The sequence below is a fragment of the Magallana gigas genome, chromosome 5 (assembly GCF_963853765.1).
Source record: "Magallana gigas chromosome 5, xbMagGiga1.1, whole genome shotgun sequence".
NCBI classification, from domain to species: Eukaryota; Metazoa; Mollusca; class Bivalvia; order Ostreida; family Ostreidae; genus Magallana; species Magallana gigas.
Window position 1 is genome coordinate 30,541,375 of NC_088857.1, and position 22,943 is coordinate 30,564,317.

Sequence of the window (22,943 nt, forward strand, 5' to 3'; positions counted from 1 at the left end):
CATTGCTTGGCTATCGGTATTTCCATTTACTGCAAAGGTGAGGTTATTGTCATTTTGTTGGTTTTTCTTTAAAACAATTAAATAAAAAAAATATCATCAGATACATAAATTTGTAAATGTATTACTGTTTTACATATGTATCTACAGTGAAATTCTGAGAACTTGATTTTAAATTTTTCTTTGTTAACTAATTTTTTTTGGTACAGTTCAAGAATTTTTTTTTTTATTTGTATGTGTTCCAAACCTTTATTATTCAATTCAATTATTTGTCCCATTTGAAATTAGCCTTGCGGGGTTATTAGTCCCATTAGGACAGTTCTTATTAGATTTTAGTTAAGGTATGGAACACCTCCATGTTGTGGCGTACTATTTACGAAAATAAACAATAAAATCAAGTGTAATTTTTCCCGTAATTGTCATCTTACAGCGTACGCAGTGGGTTAGTGGGTTCACTACGAATCTGTAAGTCATGAGTTCGAATCCCGCTGGAGATTTTAATTTTTTTTACCTTTCCAAAAACTTTTAAAACGAATTTTTGTGGTAAATATTGTGAAATTTGGAAATTCTAAACCGGTGAAAGTATTTAAATTATAATGTACTTTAATCCACATCAATATCGACAGATGTCCCATACCACCTTAGGAATTTATTTTGTTTTTGCGAGCATTATTTAAGCAGTATTTAAGTCGACGGTTAAGAAATAAAACCATTTCTTATGTAGGTCTTTTATGTAGAAATCATAGTCTATTAATTTAAGTGTATTAATTCAAATTGACCTGACTCTTCGTTTTGGTGTCTTAGTTTCAAAATGGATAATAAAATTAACTCTGAAGAGTTTTCTAATTCAAATTGCTTTGTTAAAGTGTAACTCTTTGGCTAAACAAAGGCCATGGAAGGGGATAGGGATGAAGAGTGGGGTGTTGTAATATATAATGAAGTAACTAATTAATCTTCTTATGTCAGTGTTGATATTGTTGCACAATGGCTTTTAATTAAAAAAAGTTGTTGATTACATAGACAAAATCCTTGTTTCTCACGCGTTTTTCCTATACATGATTTTCAAGTAGAAAATTCAAGAACAAACCATAGTTAACTTTAGCGTCAACTATAACGAAAAGCTTATGTCATAACGATTGCTCCAATTTCTGCTGGAAATGAAGTCTGAATTTCATCCAATATCACACAAGTTTTAAAAGTTAATTCGGTCGTTTTTAGAGGTGATTTGAATATTGTTTGACACTGCAGTTTACAAAAATGATTAAATGAAAGAGTAAATAAAAAAAAAACCTTAAATCAATATTCTGGGTAAATGTATGAACATCGCCATGCAACAAATATCAGTTCGATTCGCATTGTATAAAAGTACTATAGACCTATGATCGCCTATCGTGTTTCTTTATCAGAAACTGATTGCAAAATAATCTGTTTTAAAAACCTATTCAAAAGTCGAGTGTAGATAGTTGAGAAACTGGATCGGAGTCACTATACCGTGACCAGAGAAATGTATCGGCTACGGTGAGGTGACTGTACGGTGCGGTACAGTGTGACGGACATCGGGACAGCCAGGATGTCCAACTGTAGCGAGGAGTTGCCGTACACCTCACAACTCTACCCAGGTAATTTTTTTTTTTTAAATAATTAATTCGTGTTCTATATTTAGGTTAATTCAGTATTAGTTTAAGCTCATAAACAGAGAAGTATAAAACGTTTCTTTCCTTCGTAATATGATAGACCATTCTGCATTTGCGGGTATCTTTCGACATACATGTAGTTTACATGAACTTGTATATAATGGCAGTCAAGTTTTTTTTCTTTACATTTTGACTTTTACAAAAAAATAGGTTTTTAAACAAAATTGTACATAACAATATCGTTAAGTTTCCTGTTCTTATTCCACTGCATACATTCGTCTTGTTTCCTCTGATTCCAGAGTTGAGAGGGGATGCCACTGTCATAGCACTGGCAGTGATAGTTGTCCTTCTGCTCGTCCTCACCATAGCCAACTATGTGGAGGAGTTATGGTTCTTCTTCAGGGTCCACCCTCACGGCCCCAACAGAAAATACGTCATCTTCATTCTCACTTTATTTCCGGTACCGCCGTTTTCTTTGGAAATATTGTTATTCTATATATTAGTATGCCCTTTTTATAGTTGTTCGTTGACCAATAGACGTGAACTTAGTGTGGCTGTCAAAAATGTAGACACTACACATGTTATTTATTTCACACCTCACAGCCTTATTAGCGTAATCGGAACCTTTCTGGTTTTTATATTCACGAAAGAATGAAAAAACCCGAGAAAGTCAAAACTTCGTATATCTCGGGATTTTAACGAGACCAGTCTCATACTCGTGAAAATCGAGAGAGGAGTTTAAATGGAAAAAGTAAGTAAAAGTTTTTGTTTCTTATATTGGCAAGCTTTTAAATTATTTAAAGTTGCAGAAGAATTGTTTATTTATGTGAAGTCGAAGTTTGGGGTGATTAGCCTTATCTCGTTAAATTTTGTTCAGCATGAAACAGTCTGAACAGCAATCCTCGATTTTGTCAACAATATAAAACGTGCTAAGGAGTAGTCATTCGTCGGTAAGAACATACTTACTTACATTGTTAAACTACTCAAAAACTTTTTTAAAAGCCTACAATTTATTAAGTCTAGTACACATGTTACAAAAATGTCGATAATTAATGGTCGTTGATGAAATGTGACTTGAAAGACATGTTTTAGTATGAAATGTGTATGCAGGTGTATTATAGTCAGTTTTTACACATATTGTTATGTAGCATACGTTAAAAAATATTGTATGCTTTTCCTAGAATATTGAGTTTGTATCAATCATGCTTTCAGTCATTTCCATACAGAATTTCCTCGACACGTACAATGTATACACTGTACATGTGGTTTTGATATCTGTATCTCATTCAAACTGTTAACTTTATGTCTTATTTATATATTAACGATGAGAGTGTTTATGAATCAAGGGTCTGCATTTGTTATGTAAATATAACATTATACGATTGAGAGTATGAGAGAGATAGACTCAGAGAGAGAGAGAGAGAGAGAGAGAGAGAGAGAGAGAGAGAGAGAGAGAGAGAGAGTATTTACAGTGTACATGTACATGTAATTGTTATTGATTGTCTTGCTTCCATGATTGAACCATATATATATTTCAATAATGCCACATTGCACTAGAAATATTGCTGACAAAGATGTTGAGAGAGATCATGGAGAGAGAGAGAGAGAGAGAGAGAGAGAGAGAGTATGAAAAGCCATAACAAATTTTATAGTTATATATATGTCATTTCCCACTTAATGAGTTGTTATAGCTGTTATCATGGTAATGTTTTGACCATGTCTCAGATACTGCATGTGCCCATAAAAAAGTGTAATCTAGGACACACCCTTTTGTTTTGATAATGACAGCATTTAGCTTTGTAATGATAGCTAGTGTATCTTTTTTCTTCTAATCTACAGATTTACCTGCGGCTTCCAGATGATCTGAAGATCGGGAATATAGAAAATATTGTCAATTTGATATTGCTAATGACCCAGTCATGTCTGCTGAAGCCCAGAAGGTACTTCTTTGTCATGTAATAAACTTACAACTTGTCTTCCATATGTAGATATATTTGGTTTAAGATGATTGAAAGCTAAGCAAGGTCATCTAAATAGCTACAATGTCTTGTGTAAAAGGGAAAGGTTTATATGGGCATCTTGTTGCAAATATGCTTGATTATCTGTATTTTAAGGGGTGGGAACCTCTGAAAGGAATACCAGGAGTTTGAAAATATTATAAACTTTAAGAGATGTGTTTTACACTCTCTGAGAAAATGGGATTTGCAGAAATCCCATGAATTTCTTATGCTGGAAATATGTTTTTCAGATTAGTTTTTGTTATTGATGCAATCATATTTTGGTGTACATAGAATGTTGATAGTTGAAACTCATACAGACAATCATATGTTACGTAAGTGTTACATAAGTGTTTGTGACTTTGATCTTTGTTTAATATATTTAATATCTTTCTGTCCACTGGATATCTAAATATCTTTGAAGTTACACCATTGAAGTTACACATTCATTACATTTATCATGTGTGTGCAGACTTGATTGAGCCAGGTTTCCTGATGTTGTCTTATAAGTGATACATTGTACTGCTTTAAAAAGTATATATCACTTGTGACTTACTGGTGTATTAGTACATATTACATTTGTAAAATCATTTGACAAATTTAAAGTGTTTTGTAGTACTGAAATGTTTTTACGGCTTTTAAAATTACTGAAAGTACATGCACATGATGCAACTATCTTTTGACGCTCTATATATAACAAAAAGGAACTGTCAGCTGGGTTTAAAATTAGTGGCAAAATGATGTAATACATGTATGTACAATATTAGAAAAGATTACATTGTTAGTAATTGCATATTCCATAAATAACGTCATTGAATATTTACATGTAAGTATTTGATGAGTGCATGCACAATGATTGCAAAATTACATGTAATTCTCTTAACACTTTATGTTTATTCTATTTTAGTTTCCAGACCATGACATTAATGAATATTTCTTGAATGGAATGCATGAGGATTAGAATGGAACCTTATTCTGCCTTTTTACCAACTCACACCATCTTTTCAAGATTTATGGAGCCAACCATAGAAGAATTTGTTCTATACACATCATTCATAACATTCTTATTTATGTTGCATAACTTTACATGTTACTGGATGAATTGTGTTCACATAATGAATACCAGCAAACTTTTTATCGAGTGCACTTAATTTGTATTTTTCCTACCCATCCATCTAACATATGTTTTTATATAACATATTCATATACATGCAACATTTTTGGAAACAGCTATTTTTTTTAAATTGGAATTTAGCCTTACTATTTTATACAAGATTTTTTTATAGGGACTTGGACACGATTTTAGATCAAAATTTTGATTTCAATTTCTTTATGCATAAAATGATATACTTGCACATTTTGAATAATTGACCATAATTTGAATGTTAGAAGTCAAGTTATGAAAGAGATACAGGGGTAAGAATTTATTGTTATGTAAACAAAGCTCGAGTCTTATGTTTGTTTAAAAATAATATAAAGTATGAAAATAACACTTCTTTGAGAAAATGATTCATAGAAAAGAAGGTAAACTGATTCGATGTGATCATAAATGATAATATTTATAAAAAAAAAAAACAACATTTGAATGAAACTTACACCAATAAAACACATTCTTTTCATTGTTTAAATGGTATGGAGTTTTAATTACCTTTCATATGAAAAATGACATCTAAATCTTAAATTGCTGTACATTATATCCTATTCATCTAATGTATCACTTTATTTATGTTGAACTTCGTGTCTATTAGTATAATGATTTTTTTTAGAATGATATATGCAATTTCATTAATTTGTTTTTCATTTTAAGAAAATTCATTTTAAAAAAGATCTCTAGACTTACAACCTGTGTATTTTTTTTCAGTTTACATAACACAGTGTATTAATTGAATGTAGTTGTGAAGATTTATGTACATGTACCTACAAGCAATATACATTTAATATTCACCAGGTACATGTACCGCCTACTATATTTGATGAATAAATGTACTTCTTTCATGCCTTTTTCATGCCTTTTACTCATTGTTATATGTATTAATTTATTTATAATTAAAATACTTTGAAAACTTTTATCAATTTATTTATTTTAATAAGATTAAATGGGCATGGTCACGATTTTGGTCAAATTTTATTTTTCTGTTTTTATTATTTGCAATGCTTTAGGAATGCATTTCTAATTACCAAATAAAATTTGGGTGCCAGTCATTGAGCTTTAAGCAAGATACAGAACTCACAATTCTTCGCCATGTAAACAAGGATCGTGCCCTGTTTTTGTTTACCTAGGTTCAATATACCAGTAAAAAATCTTTTTAAAGCTGGTTTGTCTATCTTATTATTCATTTAAAGCATAAATAAACAGTCCCTAACGATTAATACCCTTATTTTGGGTCTAAAACTGAAATTTTTACTTCAACATTCAAAATGTAAACAAACGCTTTGTTTACATAGCGAAGAATTGTAAGCTTTGTAACTCGTTTATAACTCATCAAATGACACTCAAATTTTGGTTGCCTATTAAAAATGCCTTACTGAAGCATTGTAAACATTAAAATCGAAAAAATAATTTTTGACCAAAATCGTGACCATGCCCCTTTAAGAAACGGACTATAGTTAATGCATGTTTTCAAGAGTTGTCTCTCTTGGGGACAATAATGAATGCTCCCCAGGGTTCATGACCCTGAATATTGAGTAGGCTGTGAGGTGTGTATTTTAGAGATTAGGATCAACGCTCGCGGGTGGAAATGTTTATCCAAGTATTGAATCCCACAATGACGAATAGTTTTGTTGTTTTTCACATAAAATCTTCGAGGTGGAGACATTTTATGTGAAAAACTAGAAATCAGGGTTCTATTTGGGGGAGGGAGGGGGATTGGGGGTTGATGGGGAATAACTTACTGGTATTTAATCTTTTATTTTTCAAAGTTGAATCTTTGTTGTATAATTGACCCTATTTGTCTCGACCGGTACATGTATTCGTATTAATTCGAATTAATGTTTAAAGGATTTTGAATATAAAGTTTGGATTGAAGAAAAAAATGGTGCTCTTTAACTTATAAAAGGAGCAATTAATTATATGCATGATTAAAGATGAAGGGAAGAAAAGCGATATAATCGAAAATAACATGATACCAAAAGACGGATTTCTTTGTCAAAGTGATCAGAATCCATGTATAAAAAATTGATTCTTATTCGTTTTACAAATCATGATGATTCGACTATATTACAGTTAAACGTTGTATGTGTCAATAAAATCAATTGAATATATTCAGGTATTATCCCTATGCTGTGTTTTGGCTCTGTTCGTCCCCAGATCATCTCTCATCATGGAGTTTTTTGCCTCCACGTGAGTTTACATGCATCTTTATCTGTTTCAGATGACACCATAATAACGCTTATTATTCCACGCAATGAATCGTTAACATTGCCAGAGCTTTATCATAATTACACATATTCGTGTATTGTTTTGATCGAACTACTGATTGTTTATCTTTAAGATTACGCGCCATAGGCATCTATGTTTTTCTGAAGATTCTGATTGGATATTTTGGCGAAGACGGCAAGCTATTGGCTGAAATGGAATTACCCGTCACGTTCCGATCCCCGCCATGCTGCTGTTGCTGTGTTTGCATGAAAAGCTCTACTTTAAATAGGTCTGGGTTTTTTTTTTTAAATTGGAGTAATATTATACGCATTTTTTTTTAAATTAATGAGCACGAATATTGGAACCAAGGAACCCTATATTTTAAATTGCTACATTGAATATTCTCATTACCTTAATCGTTAGATACGATTTAATTATGTTAATTTTGTTATCGATGTTTTTCAGTCAAAAATTAAAAATCTCGAAGATACTATGTTTCCAACTTGTGATTACTCGACCATGTACGATGCTCATTTTAATACTACTGTGGGTGGATAACAAGTATAAACAAACAGACGAAGTAAGCCTCAGTCTCTTTCTCTCTCTCTTTCTCTCTCTCTCTCTCTCTCTCTCTCTCTCTCTCTCTCTCTCTCAAAAAGTTGATTAAGAAAATGTATAAAAACAAAATTATGAGCAGTTCAACGCAATCAGTTTCTTTTCGATTTTTCGTATAAAATTGAAAATTTTGAAATCTGAAGGCTATTTTCCAGTAAAAATATGACAATCTATGACAAGACTCATAAATGACTATAAGTTTGTTTTTGTTCAAATTGTAACTCTATATTTCCCATTAAAAATATAGGAAAAATGGCAATATTAGACTATTTTGAATTGAATTACAAAACTAATGTCATTTCTGACGTCATATACCGCAAGTAAATGCAAATAAATCAAATAAATAGGCTATGAATATTATGAGTCATTCTTTCCAAGTACAATAAGACTCTGGAATACACTACCTAATGAAATACAAAACAACTCTTCTTTAAACAATTTCAAAAAATATTTAAATCGCAGCAATATAAACATTCCCGATTACTATAATTTTGGTTCCAGAATTGGACAAATTCTACATTCACAGTTAACATTAGAGTGCAGCGCCCTGAAACTTTATATGTTCCACAGAAACCTCTGCCCCTCCCCATTATGTACATTTGGTTCGATTGAAAGTAATGACCACTATCTTTTATATTGCCCAAACTATAATGTAATACGTAGTGAAACAATTAACAAACTTCGAGATTCAACAAATGTCAACCTATTACTCTTCGGGTCTCCCAATCTTAGCGATAATGATAATAAATACATTTTTTATATGGTTCAAAAAATTTATCATCGACAGTAAAACAGGGTACCTAGTGTAACCTCGACACTTTTTCTACTTAATAATTCTATTCTCTAAATATGTAAAAGCATCTAGGATATATTTATACAGGGATGTATTTCATACATGTATTTCCTTTGGTGTTCAAATTGTTATGAACATAATTGTATTGTTTTCCTTATACGAAAAAATATGAGAGGTGCAAATTATGATGAAATAAAGTAAAAGAGGGGAAAAACATCATATATATATATATATATATATATATATATATATATATATATATATATATATATATATATATATATATATATATATATATATATATATATATATATATATATATATATATATCAAGAGTAGACATTTTGACATATGCATTAGTTTGAGAGTTGGAATTACTAGTGCACTCATTTTTAAACTAGTGAGCTAATCGACCCACGAGCGTATAACTTCATGTAATTTGCACCTCTCATATTTTTTCGTATCTAAGAGAGGGATTTGTATAAGCCTTTTGGCTTGTTTCCCAATCTTATTGTTCTTTATGTCAAATACATGTACCTGCTATTGTTAAATTTCAATAAATATTGTTTAAACTAAATAAATAAGCAAAATATCATATATTATAATTATCAACAACTATAAAAAAAAAAACCATAACAATTTAATCGACCGAAACTTTTTTAAAATTTGCGAATAATGGGGGCCAATTTTGACTCATACTTTATATAATTCTTTGTCACTCTTACAGACAGGCCCTTCCAATCCTGGAACTTGGCTCCAAGTCATCAACGCGATAAGCCTTCTACTTGCAATGTGGGGAGTGATATCTTTACTGAGGGCCCTGGAACACAAACTTTCCCGCAATAGGATCCGCGCCAAGTTCATCGCTGTCCAGCTCGCTATGATTTTCTCCGTGGCGCAGAACGCAATTCTATCCCTGTTGGCCTCTCGTAACGTGATCGGATGTGTGTCAACGCGAGGCTCCATGGTTCAAGCTAACCGTAAGATTTACGTTCAAGTTCAGATTTATCAGACAAACAACCCCCCCCCCCCCCCCGAAACAAGCACAACAACCCACCCCCAAAATAACCACAACAAACAAACAAACTCACAAACACCCCCCCCCCCTCCAAAATCTAAATCTAAATCTCATAATTGGGTATAAAGCAAACTTAGGTCTGTTGTTGCTGGGGATCGAACCCTTAACCCCTTAAAAAGTGTTTGCGATGTTGGTAATCAAAATTTGTACATGACAATTTTTTTTCAAGACAGGAATAATGAACTCACCAAACTTTTATAAAATATGAAATAACAGGGTGAAAAAAACGGATCTTTTGAATCTGCTAGGAAACTTTTCAGGTACAATGTTTGATTATAACAAACCGACCATTCAAATCTTATTGAATATATACTTAGTGAAAATATGGTAGCGTTTTCTTTTCAAAAATTAATTTTTTATCCGAAAACGGTAATGGAATAATTGTGATATAAATCAATGTCGTGTCTGACCAATTATTGTACTTGTATTAAGATACTTGAATTAAGATAGATAATTTACTGCAACTATTTCGATTAAATTCTTGTGTCTGAATATCATTTTAAGAACAGAAATAAAGTTACAACAATCAATAATTTTTGGAACTGAAAAATGGCATATGGAACAGAAAATTATCACAACCAATGTCAAGGGATAACAAATGCTTTTTAATCATTTGGAGTGAAATTGGAGAAAAGAAAACCCATTTAACTTAATAACATTTATTTTGGGAACAGGATCATTCAATTTCGCAAATATCTTCCATTGTTTTCATTGTTTTCCTAGGTTATCATTTAGCATTGCTGGTTCTGGAGACGTTCTTGCTCTCACTGTTGGCGAGGTACGCCTACAGATTTCAGGATCCACCCCTACCGTATGATGAACAGGGTAAAGAGAATGCAGAATTGGGGACCTCCAACCCCTCATTCACGGACAAGTGTTCGAACTCTCCCACCAGCTCGTAACTGATAAAAATGGCTACTGTTTTATTTTCAAAACGCTATGAAAACTATTTTAACAAGACCTTGGACTTTCAGTAGGATGAAACTATCTTTTTCAAAACAATTTAAAAATGACGCTAGTTTCAAGTGAAATATGCACAGAATACGTAGTCTTAGCTTAAAAGCAAGACAAATCATGTTTATTCGAAGTACCATGACTGTGTGGCTGACAATGAAATAGACAAGCCTACGTCACATTGTTGTTTGACTTAACAACCCAAGCTCTTGTTTCTATCACCAATATAACTTTATTTGTTTGTATAGATTTAATCATGGTGCTTGAACTTCAGATCTACCTGTACGTGCATTTGATATTTTAGTTTCTTATTGGTTCAAAATCTTTTTCGTAATGTATTTTGCCTGGCAAATACTCCTTGCTTTTTAACAATGGCAATACCGGATATATAGGTTTTTTTAGTACTTATACTTGATGTTATGAATTCTTGTTAAACGGAATTGAATTCTTGATTTTTTTTAATTTGAACATGTTTTGAAATATCTACTCTGTTATGCCGATTTTGTTTCTATTTGTTGAAAAATATTGCAATTAAAACAAAAACCAAATTGCAGTTTCATGTTCTTTCCTCAAATGAATTATTTCATTATAACTTTTATATATTGCTTTACCGGCCCCCTGGTTAATATTGGTGTCTCGTCCTGATACAGAGTATGATGACAATAATGGTGGGTATTTTTCTCAATTTATTGCTGACAATGCTACAACGACAAACTATCTTAGAATGCCTAGTCTGAACATCTTTGCCAGACACCGGACGTGTTCCACAAAGGAACATATGGCGACAAAAACACAGTCCGGTGGATTTCCTCTAATGAATGTCGACCATGCCGTTGTTAAAGTTTCCTAAGATCAGTATCTATAATCATGATAACGGATACTGTATACAGGGATATATCCCCCCCCCCCCGTATTATTTCTTCCCACATTGTATCAGGGACGTATATATTTTAGTATATACGTCCTTGATTGTATTTAAGACTATGCTAGTTCAAAATAATTTGTAAATAACTATGTTAAATAGAAGGAGCATCTATTTCTAACTGTGTCCGGGCGAATTCAAGATGGGGAGAAACCGTTTGCTAGTGTAGAAGGGAGAAAAAATAGCCATCCTTGGGGCGAAAATAACCCTGTATACAGTCTCTAACGCGGTATACGATTTATACCGCTTGGTGTGTTGTAGGACCGAGGACATCCAAAAATAAGCATGCAATGCTTGAATAAAGCCAAGGCTGTCAACAATACTCTTCAAATCCGTTTTATTTATAATTGGATTTTAGTACTTGTATATTTGAAATAATCTAAAGTTAACGGTTACAATATCAATATTTGAGGTGAAAAAATGGAACGAAATCACACTGGATATGTACACAGATAGATTATTGAGTAGTACTTAAGTAAACTATAAGGCCGGGGTACACTGTGAACAAATTTGTGTAAATGGCCAACTGCAGCGAGAGTTTCCCATACACATCCATTCTATTCCCAGGTAAAATGCAATAATAACTTTTAATGATTTTATTTTTCAACCTACATTTAGCAATCACGACAATTTATAATTCTTGTTTGCATACAGTGTGTTTTTATGCCTTTGTGCAAATCACTTTCAATTGATTATCTCCACGTATCATTGAAATCAAATAACAAGTTTCACTATTATTGCTAAAAATTTGCGTTCACTGCATGATCCGATCGAATAATTCCATTCAAAAATACAAGTGAACATACTTACGTAAGCTATCCTTACCGTCTTTATCAGGTATCTAGCTGATAAACAGACAGATACCAGACAGAATTGCCGGCAAGAGTCTTGATAAGAAAAGTTTCAAGGGCATGCGCGGATCAAAAAACTTAGCTGGGATGGGGAAGGGGGTCCGAGGAATCTATTTATTTGTCGGTGGGGGGCTTATTTTCGGTAATTTCAAATTTAAATCTAATAAGTTTAAATTATATTGGGGAAGCCAAGACCCCCCCCCCCCCCCAATCTAGATCCTCGCATGAAGAGCTCACTTTTTTGCTCACCTGAACCGAAGGTTCAAATGAGCTTTTCTGATCACCTGTTGTCAGTCGTCCGTCTGTAAACATTTGTTGATTAGATTGATTAGAATTTTCAACGAGACTTCCGCGAATCTAGTTTAAATTTGTCGCACGCGAATAAAAGATTTGTTTGCAAAAAAAAATAAATAAATAAATAAATGAAAAAAAAAAAAAATAAAATAAAAGAAGATGCGCTGCATCGTATAATTTCATGTTTACGTATTTTGTAAAAAACCTATCTTTAGGTATTTTGAAAAAGGACTTGTTTATATATTTTGTACAAATACATTTTGTTGTTGATATAATTGAGGTGTATCTGCAATAAACTAGCCACCGACTATGTGTCTTTGGTTGTAGAGATAGAGGACGATGCATTCTTCATCGTTTCTGCTGTTATTGGGGGTATCTTTTTGGTTCTGAATCTGCTCAACTTTGCGGAAGAGTTATGGTTCCTGTGTAGGTACAACTCGAATGCTCCTGCCAGAAACTACACCACCTACATCCTCATCCTGTTTCCGGTATATTTTTTATTTCATATACAATTTTATCATTTCTTTTTCGACAGATTGTAAACATATAGCACCTTATTTGTACATAATATATTTTGGCGTCAAAAGTAGGTAGAGATTTACACGTACGCGTACATACGCTATGTTTACAATTTTGTACTGTGTACCAAGATAACTTTTTGAACGAAGTTTAACAATAACAATTTGCATAATGTTCTTTAATAACTATGTACAGAATACTCTCTGATAACAATTGCCATAGAGCGAAGTGAAAATAATTTACACGTTGCTTTCTTGTTGACGATTTATATGTCAGGATCTGTACAGCTCTGTATTATGTAAATTTCACATGGTATCAGTGAATTTATAAACAATAAATGATGTTTCTATCCAATGCAAAATAGTCAGATTTTTAAAAATGAATTTCAGGCCTTATCTTTATGTTGTGTTATGGGCCTTCTAGTTCCTCGTTCAACATTGTTCATGGAATTTACTACTTCCACGTAAGTACAAACCAATAAATAAGCTTCTTGTACACAAATAATTATATTTTTAAAATTCTTCCTATTGTAAACTTTGTAACACTTTATTCGTTTAAGATTACGCGCCGTTGCTATCTTTGTCTACACGAGGATCCTAATTGGTTACTTTGGCGGAGAAGACAAGCTATTGGCTGAAATGACAGATTTCTCCATCACCTTTCGAACGCCGCCTTGCTGTTGTTGTTGTTTTGCTTGTATAAAGCCATCTACCATAACTAGGTCTGTTTATATCATGTTACAAGAACATGTTCATTGCTCATGAAACCTAATTAAATTTTACTGAGATGATAATAATAATAAGTATTTGTAAAACTTGGAACGCAGGTAATTAAAACGTTTAGAATTATGCCCAAGATTTTTTAATATAATAAAAAACTATACCGACAGAGTGGTAAACAAGCCTAAGTATCTTAAAGATTTAAAGTACATATATGTATATTTAACCAAATTATGTGTACAATAAAGATCAAAGATCGATTACGGCTAATGTATGTTAAATTCAATTTTTTTTCAGTAAAACCTTCAAAGTAATTAATGCCCTCTGTGTTCAATTAGTGATCATCCGGCCCTTTACAATGCTGATCTTATTTCTCTTGTGGGTGGACAACAGATATGAACTAACTGACAAAGTAACTCTCTCTCTCTCTCTCTCTCTCTCTCTCTCTCTCTCTCTCTCTCTCTCTCTCTCTCTCTCTCTCTCTCTCTCTCTCTCTCTTATATCTACAAGTTACGAAGTTCTAGAAATGTGTGACCATTAATATTTTACCTAGAATCGAAGGGTTATAATTAAACAGTTCGCGATTACATATTTGAGTTATGCCAGATTCATTGATGCTTATTCTAATATATACGTTAAAGTTTATGGGATGACTTACGTTTTCTTCCGATTTTCTGTAATTATTTTCTCTGTAAAGTTCGTTGTTTTAACAGATGAGTACATCCAATCCTGGTACTTACTTTCAATTCATCAACATCGCCAGCCTACTCCTCTCCATGTGGGCGGCAATCGTGTTGACAAGGGCTGTAGAATGCAAACTCCCAAACAGAAGGATTCGCGCCAAATTTCTCTCAGTTCAACTGACGATGGTTTTCTCTGACGCCCAGAGGTCAATCCTGACGATCCTAGCCTCCAGTGACGTCATTGACTGCGTGGGTACACGTGGTCCTATGGTTCAAGCCTATCGTAAGTTACACCCTTTTTGCCTTTTGTGTGGACCAGGATTTTTTTCCCGTAAGGGTCTAATTAAGGTATTATTTATATTTGCCTTTAGCGTTTAGGGCCTATTCTTGGTAAATTTACATTGTGGATTAAAATTTTTAGTTTAAAGTTTTTTAAAAGCTAGGGGTGCATACCCCTGACACAATCTAGATTTGTGCATGTTTTACATTCCATTTACATCTTTTGAAATAAAAAGAAATGAAGAATAATTATTTGCTAAAAAGATTGATATGATAAAAATACAGTTAAGCATGTTTTTTGTAATTTCAATTTAAAAGCTAAAAGGTTCCACTTAATCGATGAGTCTTTGTTTTCTTATTCAATTTCATTGTGCTTGATTTTTTTTTTTTTTTTTTTTTTACACATTTCAATAAGTCACTGATTTAATAATTCTATTCATACAATGAAATTGTAGGTTACCACTATGCCCTTCTAGTGCTGGAAACCTTCTTGTTGTCTCTCTTAGCCAGATACGCCTACAGATTTCAGGATCCGCCATACCAGTATGAGAAGATGGGTAAAAATTGAATCAGTTTCATGTTCAATCTAAGCTTACCTTTTCTCTAAATGGCAAGTTTTTAAATATCAGACACGTATATGTTATTTATTTATTGGTTAATAGCATTTTTCTATTTGTTTGGAGGTGTTACTACATCATAACGATAAATGCACAATGTGTGCAAGGAGGTGAGTGGTCGAAGGGGGGGGGGGGGGTGGGTGGCGGTGGGGGAATGGGGGTTAATCATTCAATTCATTTAATAACGTTCACTTTCATTTAAATACCTTAGTTCCTATTAGAAAAAGCGAGAATGCCCCCCGATTCCCACGAAACCACATAATTGCTACCCCTTTAAAAAAAAATGTATAAGCAGAGTAAAAATTTCATTTGTCATATACCTTTTTAAAAAAAGTTCCATGTTTCAGAGGGGCAAGTTGATGAAAAGAACTGAGATTCTCCTGCAGTTAGTACCATCCGTGCGTTGCTGACCGCCTGCAGCTACCATGCATGTGCATTGCTTGCAGACTGCATAACAAAGTCCATGTACTGTACATAACAGAATTTGGCTTAGAGATTCTTTCAGCTAAAACAAATGTCAGCTAATTTTTAGAAACAAATGTCACTAACAAATGTCAGAAAACGATTTATTGCTTAGTTAGTTATTGCTTGGCTTCAAACTAAAATCTTTGCTTTATAACACTCAATTTCATATGTCTGTATCAATCATATAATAAAATAATTATTGCTATTTTTTCGCCTCTTGCTAGGTGAATATTGTACTTTTTGGGTAGCTTAATCATCGTATTGACTCAAAAACAGCAATAATTTTAAATTACTTTAAATTCTCAAAGATGCATAATTATATGGATATGATTTTTGTAAAATATTAAAATTAAAAAAAAAGTCCTATGATGTTTATCGCTTTTATATTGTATAGACTGGACACAACCTATTTACTTTGTATTTTATGAATGGTTATTATCAAAAGGTTGCTTAATTAAGAAAACGCGAAACGGAAAGCGGAACGAAACAAGAACGGAAAAATACTATGATGTTTATCGCTTTAATATTGTATAGACTGGACACAAACTATTTACTTTGTATCATTTATTCATATTTTATGAATAATTAATATTAAAAGGTTGCTTAATTATTTGATATTATTCTTACGGATGTTGCTAAAACGCGGAACGGAAAACGGAACGGAAAACGGAATGAAACGAGAACGGAAAAATACTATGATGTTCATCGCTTAAATATTGTTTAGAGTGGACACAAACTACAACTGTTCTACGTATTGGAATTACAAAATAATCACCTCAGTATATTTTCTGTTTATTTCTTGACCACTGGTTACATTGTATGACATATAAAGTGGCACAGCACTATCACAATCAACAAACCGGTCAGCATGATCTCCAAGAAACACACCATTTAACAAACGAACAGATAAACAAATGCGTAATTATAAATGTTAAACCTGATAATAGTTTTCAAGAATTATCAATTTCTGTGCAATGACAGCATATATACAACTCTAAATTAAATTTTTAAGAAAAAAAAATTCTCTCCGAACTAAAATGAAAAAAATACCCACCAATGTATTCAGACTGATCATTCATTAAAGAAGATCAGTAATTGATTAAGGAAAAGATATGTGCGTATGGATAGAAAAGAGACTTTTAGCATATGTTTTAGGCTAGCATTAAAAAAAAATCTAGGTTTGATGTACTTTGTAGTTTAGAAAAAATATTTCAGACATTGATAATCATAATTATAATATCTTACAAAATACATTTATTGCCTTAGAAAAATATTAAATCTGAATGTGTATGAAAAATGAAATGGTAAAACTATTTCTTGCAAGCCAAAAAGTATATAAAGATTCATAAGCAAACTGTGTTTCTTGCAAGCCAAAAATTATATAAAAATCCAAAGTACATGTATACATGCACTGAAAAAAGGATCTAATGCAGCCATCTTGACTGCTGACACGGAGTGCAAGAAACAAAATGATTTTCATTGTTGCCTTAAATGTAGCAAAACAACACTCTTCATTGAAAAGCAAGGCTACCGGGGATTTCTTGTGAAGAACAACAGTGACTAGGAAATGTACAAAGTACAATGCCCAACATGAGATTATCGAAGTTCCCTCTCTCCTAAAGAATGAACAAAAGAGGAGAGTCACTTTTAAAATGCCATATCATAACAATCTATATAACAAACATCAATATAAAAACAATCCATTCATTATCTCCTTGTTAAAAAAAAATGTCTCTTTTAGTTTTAGCTAGAATATGCCAAGAAGACATCAATAAATAATGTATTGTAATACATGATCTTCTTCAAATAATTAAAATAGAAAGTTTATATTTTAAGAATCAATTAATAAACAAATTTTTTGTAAATATGTTTCAAAAAAAGTAATTTAGCCTCATGCAAATTATAAATGCATGTATATGTATGGATATATAATAAATAACAAAATGAGGAAGAAAGAATACAAGATAATTTTCAAATATAAACAGATACATATTGCACATTATAATCATAAAGTATAAATAAATTAATGAATATATCATAAATATCTTTATATATTTTGTATCTACATGATAAATACCCCTGTAGTTTGTTATAAAATTATACAAATCATGCATAGTAAGTTTTAAAAAAATGCTTTAATAAATAGATCTTTATCAAAGTCCATGATAACAAGAAGTAAATAAGCTTTCTCATCTGGCCTAATTATAAAATTTTATTAAAAAAAAAAGATTCATTGATTAAAATAAAAAAAAATTCAGGAAAAAAAATCCTTTAAAGAAAAAAGCACTATAAAAACAACGAAGAACACAGTCAACTGAAAGTGCCCAATAATAACAACAGAAACACATAGATTCCATCAACAGGGATGCCTTCTGTCGGAGACACCAATGTGAGTATATCCAGGTTTGGCAAGGAGAAAGTTGACAATATTGGCTGGGAGGGGCAGTTTATGGACATCCCTGAAGCTGACCAGGTGGAGGATGGCGCGGCGACACAGGTACTGAAGGTTGAAGCGACATATCGGCAGCTTGTACGTCATCACTTTCCGGCTATAAGTACAGTTCCTCATGACAGCAATGGTGGCCTCACTGGGGCTGAAATGGGGGAACACTTGGAGGTTGACCACTTCAGATACAGGCCAGTAGCAGCCCTTTACATCCACCTGCAATAAAATCACAACATTGGTCTTATTACTGGTAATTGAAAATTTATTATCTCTGTCTATTATGCCAATTAAAAGCATAATGAATTTGGAATTTCACCAGATTGTTATAGTCATTATTTTTTAATCAGTAAATACAGTAAGGAACATTTGTACCCCTGCCTCCTTTCTCGCCCCCACTTTCCATTCCTTTTAATCACTTGTTGAAAATATAACTCAATAAACACAGTTGCTTCAATTCATGTTTCAAAAAATTGGGAACAAAATTCAAAATAAAAATATTAGTTGTTAACATGTTCCATTTATCATAACATTATAAACTGTAATTTTAAAAAAAATATTGCTATATAAAGATGAGCAGTTCAACCCACACTGGTCAGTGAAGCACTTGCCTTCATTAAAACATTGAAGGTGTGAAAGTCGAGGACTGCTATAACATTGACACTGTACTCTTTACTGTGGACAGGTGACACACATCGCAGGGCCACAAAATCCCCCAGGGGGCTAGACTTCATCTGCTGGATCCCCGTAGGAAGGTCCAGGTTCTGGACACTTCTGACAATCTCCCAGGTATCCGTTCTCCGAATTTCCAAGGTTTTGTGAAAGGCCACTAAGACTAGGTTGTCCCCTGCTATGCTGTTGTAACATATGACATGTGCTCTGAGTGTAGGTGGGACCACATTTACTTCCATATTAGTGTAAGCACTCTTTAAACAAACATTCTCCAAAATGTAGTTATCAGGCAAAGACACAATGCGAGTCAAATTGTCTGGCCTCATGAGAATCTGTTTTTTGCATGGGGATATGTAACACTCGTACCAACGCCTGCAGTGGTAAAAGATCAGAAAATGTCCAACTATTTCATTTGTCTCTAAATCTATCAAGTAAAACCTGGGAGATAAGTAGTACCGATTAGTGTTGATTTGCACCACCAGTAAATTGTCATGGTAACCAATGACACTACACTCCCGTCTGTTTCTATTATGACTCGACCTCTGAAACCAATGTGGGTCTTCGAAATCTGGCACAGGAACACGTGGCAGTTTATAATTGGACATGAACCACCTTTGTTTTTCCACGATGACTAGTTCGAATTTAGACTTGAAGCTGGGGATGAGATAGCGTCCTCCAGTATTATCAGGTTTTACGAGAACTCCGTGCCGAAGTCGAGATTCTCTGCAAGTAGTAAAGTCAGCATAGTCTGTGAAGCCTCCCAGGTTCCTTTGGGATTTAATCCACTTGCTGTATGGGATGGACTGAATTTGACCAAAGTTCTCATAATCAGAAATCTTCCTCCAGTGTTCATGTCGACTATGACTGAGGTTGTATTTGCTGCTGTTAGAATTTCCCATTGTAACACACTGTTATTGTGGAGAATGTTGATTATATCTGCACAGTGGTGGCAGTTTATAGATCTACGCCATGGCAGTCTCTATCTTTGTTGATAAACATGGCACTGGATAAGCAATAAAACCCATTTACTATTTTTATCTCGTCCTCGTTACCGTGACACAAATTTTCCATGTTTTGCGTCTCCGAAATCAGCTGATCTGATCAACATCAATGGCAATCTCAAATTTTTATCAATGTACAAAGCATATTTAGTAAAATCCAAGTATGTTCTGGTAGTAAAAATCCTTCGATTCTTAAATCAGATGTCTGTTTTCTTTGTCAATTCTTACATTTGAAGAATTTCATTTTTTTTTTCATCTTTGTTCTCATCCGATCAATAATATTTACATCAATGTCAACTGGACGCCTTATTTGGTCGGAAAAACGCTTTACAGTTCGGGAAAAAAAACAACGAATCTGTGGATTTACAGTCAAGTCGTACACGGACCAACTCGTATACAAGTCAACTCGTATACAAACGTTTCCGCATAAAAAACCAAAAGTCAGCACATATACAAGGTATTTTTGAGTCATTAACGTTAGCCTATACTAATCACCATTCTAGACAATGAAAGTCATCTTTTGCTGTAACATATTAAATAATATTTGCTTAAATACATCATTTGTTGTAAGAATATTTGACTCATGACTGGCGTGCAGCATTTGTTATATTTATTATCATATTTAATATTTGACATAAATTATATAGGCATATGACATTTTTGTATACGAGTTGACTTTCGGTTAAACACACCGGGAATTTTTGTATACTAGCTGATTTTTGGTTGTTTATACGGAAATTTTTGTATACGAGTTGACTTGTATACGAGTTGGTCTGTGTACGACTTGACCGGACACCAATCTGTGGAATGGACAAATACCTTTAAAATGAAATGATTAAGGGCGTATTTTGTACCGAATAAAATAAATATACTGTATCCGGGGCAATTGACTGTAGCATAACATTTCTACATAAATGAAAGAATTTTTAACAGAATTAAACATCGGGTTTGGTATTCCAATTGCTAGACTGGTCGTGTTTTGAACAAATTCGGACAAATACCAACACATCGATCATGGCAAGAAGATACAATCCCTCCCGAATTGGATTAAGTAGAGGAGATGCAATGCCAGCCGAACCATATTATCCAAACGTTCCAACAGCACCAAATATGCCAGCAGAGGATTACAACCGCGCTTTGATGCCACGCTGTAGTAAAACGGGAGAGGACATAAGTAATTTTCATGAACATTTAATTGGCAAATTAGATAAATTAAACTCAGTTAGAGCCACCAAACACAAGAAACATCTTTGGTACAACAGGAGATATGCTGGATTTTGTGCGGCGTTTGCATTTGGAGTCTGTATCCTTTGAATTTATTTGACAGAGTAAATTCGAGATTATATTGAGGTGTTGTGTAATCGTAAAAAAAAATAGCATGATGCCATCAGTATAAATGTTGAAGATATTTATGCTCTTAATGTTTACCATCAACAAATTATATATTGTGATATCAATAAATGAAATCCTAAGAGTACACCATGGACATAAATTGAGCACATTGCAGTACAGTACAACCTATACAAACATTTTATTTACTGTTATTTATTAAGGGTTTGTTCTTGTTTTTTAAATATAAAACCGTATATATGAATGAATTGATATTTGGATGAAAGTTTTACACAACAAGCTAATTTTAACAGCTAAAGTAAATTTTACAAGTAGATATGTGCACAATATGTAATTTATATAATTACAGTGTTATAAATGAAACCAGCTATTGATAACATTTTATTATTATTCAACTACTTTGTACATGGAAGAATCTGTCTTTGATTCCTTAACACATACTACAGATCTTTACACAATGCATGCAATGAAACAGGAAGAATTCTTGGAGAAGCTGGATATTAATGTGACGAAAACGGACATAAATATTGCCAAGGGACAACCAATAGCCTAGAGGACCCTAATCACCCTGTTATCAAAATACTGATGTTAATATCAATTCATGTGTGTTGTAAAAATAAAGCATTTTCCTGAGAAAAAAGTGCATGTGCATGTAACAAATATGACTTAATTTATATTAATTTTTTAAATCAAGATATCGGAGTCCACATCCACTTTTGCAGATTGCATAATGTTTGCACACATCCAATGAAGAAAACCTGAATAGTTCAGTTATTTGTTATGTACACGTGTCAGATGAAATGCATTTTTACAATGCATTTCTACAATGTATTATGGATTCTCTAGAATAACATAGAGTTGGTTTTTCTATCTTTATATTTTTGATGATTTTAAAATTTTGAGGAGAGACACGTTGCATGATTGATTTTTATTTTGATGCTGTTGTACGTTAATAATGTTTATCTCTAATGAAACATACCATACAAATTCTTTCATCCTTTAAAATATAATGTATCTACTATTATAAATTCACGTTAGAAAGTTGTCTATGTTAATCTATTTTTATTGAATTTAAAGTGGGCCTCTAATCTCTCGGAGTATTTTCAGTTATTTGTGGGTGAAAAAAAAAATCCCCACAAGCCATGATTTGTGTTGCTAAAAAGAATTGTTTACTTATCATGAAATGAAAATTTTACTTGATTTAAAGGGGTATAGGTTGTTTTTTTTTTTTTTTTTTTTTTTATAAATTATGTATTAACATGAGAAAATGTATGAAATAATATATATTCAACAGCAGTGGGTCATTTCTCTTTTGATGATACGTACAGCAAATTGTAAATTTGATGACATGAATAAAAAATGAAAATTGAAATACCGGTATATTGTGTCTAGAAACTATCATGTGACAATTTCGTCTGTTTTTTCGCTCGATCTGCTTAGGTTGCTTTGGTCGGTTAGATTGGGAGTGGTGGCGACAACAATCTGATTTAAGTAAGATCTTTGATCCGCTCCGTAAATGTCGATGTCACAACATCGAATTTGTAGGAGATCTTACTTTAACCAGAGCGGTGGCGACAGTATACTGTGTGCGACAAGACTTACGCCTAATGGCTATTAGCACTAATTTTGAAAAAAAAAAAATGTAAAAAGAATTCATGAACGATTTTTAGTAATATTCGATCTGGAAAAATACAGAAATTAT

At 32.8% G+C, this 22,943-nt stretch overlaps 3 protein-coding genes and 2 long non-coding RNA genes across 7 annotated transcripts; 3 read left to right on the forward strand and 2 right to left on the reverse strand.

The window, feature by feature from the left end:
- Nucleotides 1–1,457: 1,457 nt before the first annotated feature.
- Nucleotides 1,458–10,969, forward strand: LOC105332707 (organic solute transporter subunit alpha). Its single transcript, XM_034467533.2, has 7 exons — nucleotides 1,458–1,616; nucleotides 1,931–2,091; nucleotides 6,895–6,968; nucleotides 7,120–7,275; nucleotides 7,452–7,566; nucleotides 9,122–9,374; nucleotides 10,196–10,969. Exons 1-7 carry the CDS (start codon nucleotides 1,568–1,570, stop codon nucleotides 10,372–10,374), a joined length of 987 nt encoding a protein of 328 aa, XP_034323424.2. The 5' UTR covers nucleotides 1,458–1,567; the 3' UTR covers nucleotides 10,375–10,969.
- On the forward strand, nucleotides 2,219–5,695 carry LOC117692492 (uncharacterized). The gene is made up of 3 exons (XR_010713916.1): nucleotides 2,219–2,382; nucleotides 3,471–3,571; nucleotides 4,536–5,695. It is a non-coding gene; the product is annotated as an uncharacterized lncRNA (long non-coding RNA).
- An 806-nt stretch (nucleotides 10,970–11,775) lies between the features above and the next one.
- Nucleotides 11,776–15,890, forward strand: LOC105330283 (organic solute transporter subunit alpha). Of its 3 annotated transcripts, none has more exons than XR_010714001.1 (8): nucleotides 11,776–11,915; nucleotides 12,821–12,981; nucleotides 13,402–13,475; nucleotides 13,572–13,733; nucleotides 14,029–14,143; nucleotides 14,445–14,762; nucleotides 15,149–15,250; nucleotides 15,658–15,683. XR_010714001.1 is itself a non-coding variant. In XM_011431896.4 (8 exons), the coding sequence occupies exons 1-8, from the start codon at nucleotides 11,867–11,869 to the stop codon at nucleotides 15,681–15,683; spliced, it is 942 nt and encodes a 313-aa protein (XP_011430198.3). In that variant the 5' UTR covers nucleotides 11,776–11,866; the 3' UTR covers nucleotides 15,684–15,890. The 3 variants fall into 3 exon arrangements, 2 of the variants coding, with proteins under 2 accessions (XP_011430198.3, XP_065940752.1); XM_011431896.4 differs by having other exon boundaries at nucleotides 14,445–14,697; nucleotides 15,658–15,890; XM_066084680.1 differs by having other exon boundaries at nucleotides 14,445–14,697; nucleotides 15,149–15,236; nucleotides 15,658–15,890.
- Nucleotides 15,891–16,550: 660 nt separating this feature from the next.
- Nucleotides 16,551–20,218, reverse strand: LOC105330284 (uncharacterized). The gene is made up of 2 exons (XM_011431897.4): nucleotides 18,830–20,218; nucleotides 16,551–18,437 (listed from the first exon to the last, which is right to left on the reverse strand). Exons 1-2 carry the CDS (start codon nucleotides 19,787–19,789, stop codon nucleotides 18,132–18,134), a joined length of 1,266 nt encoding a protein of 421 aa, XP_011430199.3. The 5' UTR covers nucleotides 19,790–20,218; the 3' UTR covers nucleotides 16,551–18,131.
- A 797-nt stretch (nucleotides 20,219–21,015) lies between these two features.
- On the reverse strand, nucleotides 21,016–21,867 carry LOC136275659 (uncharacterized). Its single transcript, XR_010714185.1, has 2 exons — nucleotides 21,686–21,867; nucleotides 21,016–21,192 (listed from the first exon to the last, which is right to left on the reverse strand). It is a non-coding gene; the product is annotated as an uncharacterized lncRNA (long non-coding RNA).
- Nucleotides 21,868–22,943: the final 1,076 nt, after the last annotated feature.

What these genes read in the sequence shown, in the direction of transcription:
- LOC105330283 (XM_011431896.4), top strand. Translation starts at nt 11,867, where the DNA reads ATGGCCAACTGCAGCGAGAGTTTCCCATACACATCCATTCTATTCCCA. An exon ending in ACATCCTCATCCTGTTTCCG is followed by an intron (nt 12,982 to 13,401) that starts GTATATTTTTTA and finishes AATGAATTTCAG; the next exon opens with GCCTTATCTTTATGTTGTGT. An exon ending in ATACCAGTATGAGAAGATGG is followed by an intron (nt 15,251 to 15,657) that starts GTAAAAATTGAA and finishes TCCATGTTTCAG; the next exon opens with AGGGGCAAGTTGATGAAAAG.
- LOC105330284 (XM_011431897.4), bottom strand. Translation starts at nt 19,789, where the DNA reads ATGGGAAATTCTAACAGCAGCAAATACAACCTCAGTCATAGTCGACAT. An exon ending in CCTTCAATGTTTTAATGAAG is followed by an intron (nt 18,438 to 18,829) that starts GCAAGTGCTTCA and finishes ATTTTATTGCAG; the next exon opens with GTGGATGTAAAGGGCTGCTA.
- LOC105332707 (XM_034467533.2), top strand. Translation starts at nt 1,568, where the DNA reads ATGTCCAACTGTAGCGAGGAGTTGCCGTACACCTCACAACTCTACCCA. An exon ending in CACCTCACAACTCTACCCAG is followed by an intron (nt 1,617 to 1,930) that starts GTAATTTTTTTT and finishes CTCTGATTCCAG; the next exon opens with AGTTGAGAGGGGATGCCACT. An exon ending in TCATTCTCACTTTATTTCCG is followed by an intron (nt 2,092 to 6,894) that starts GTACCGCCGTTT and finishes GAATATATTCAG; the next exon opens with GTATTATCCCTATGCTGTGT.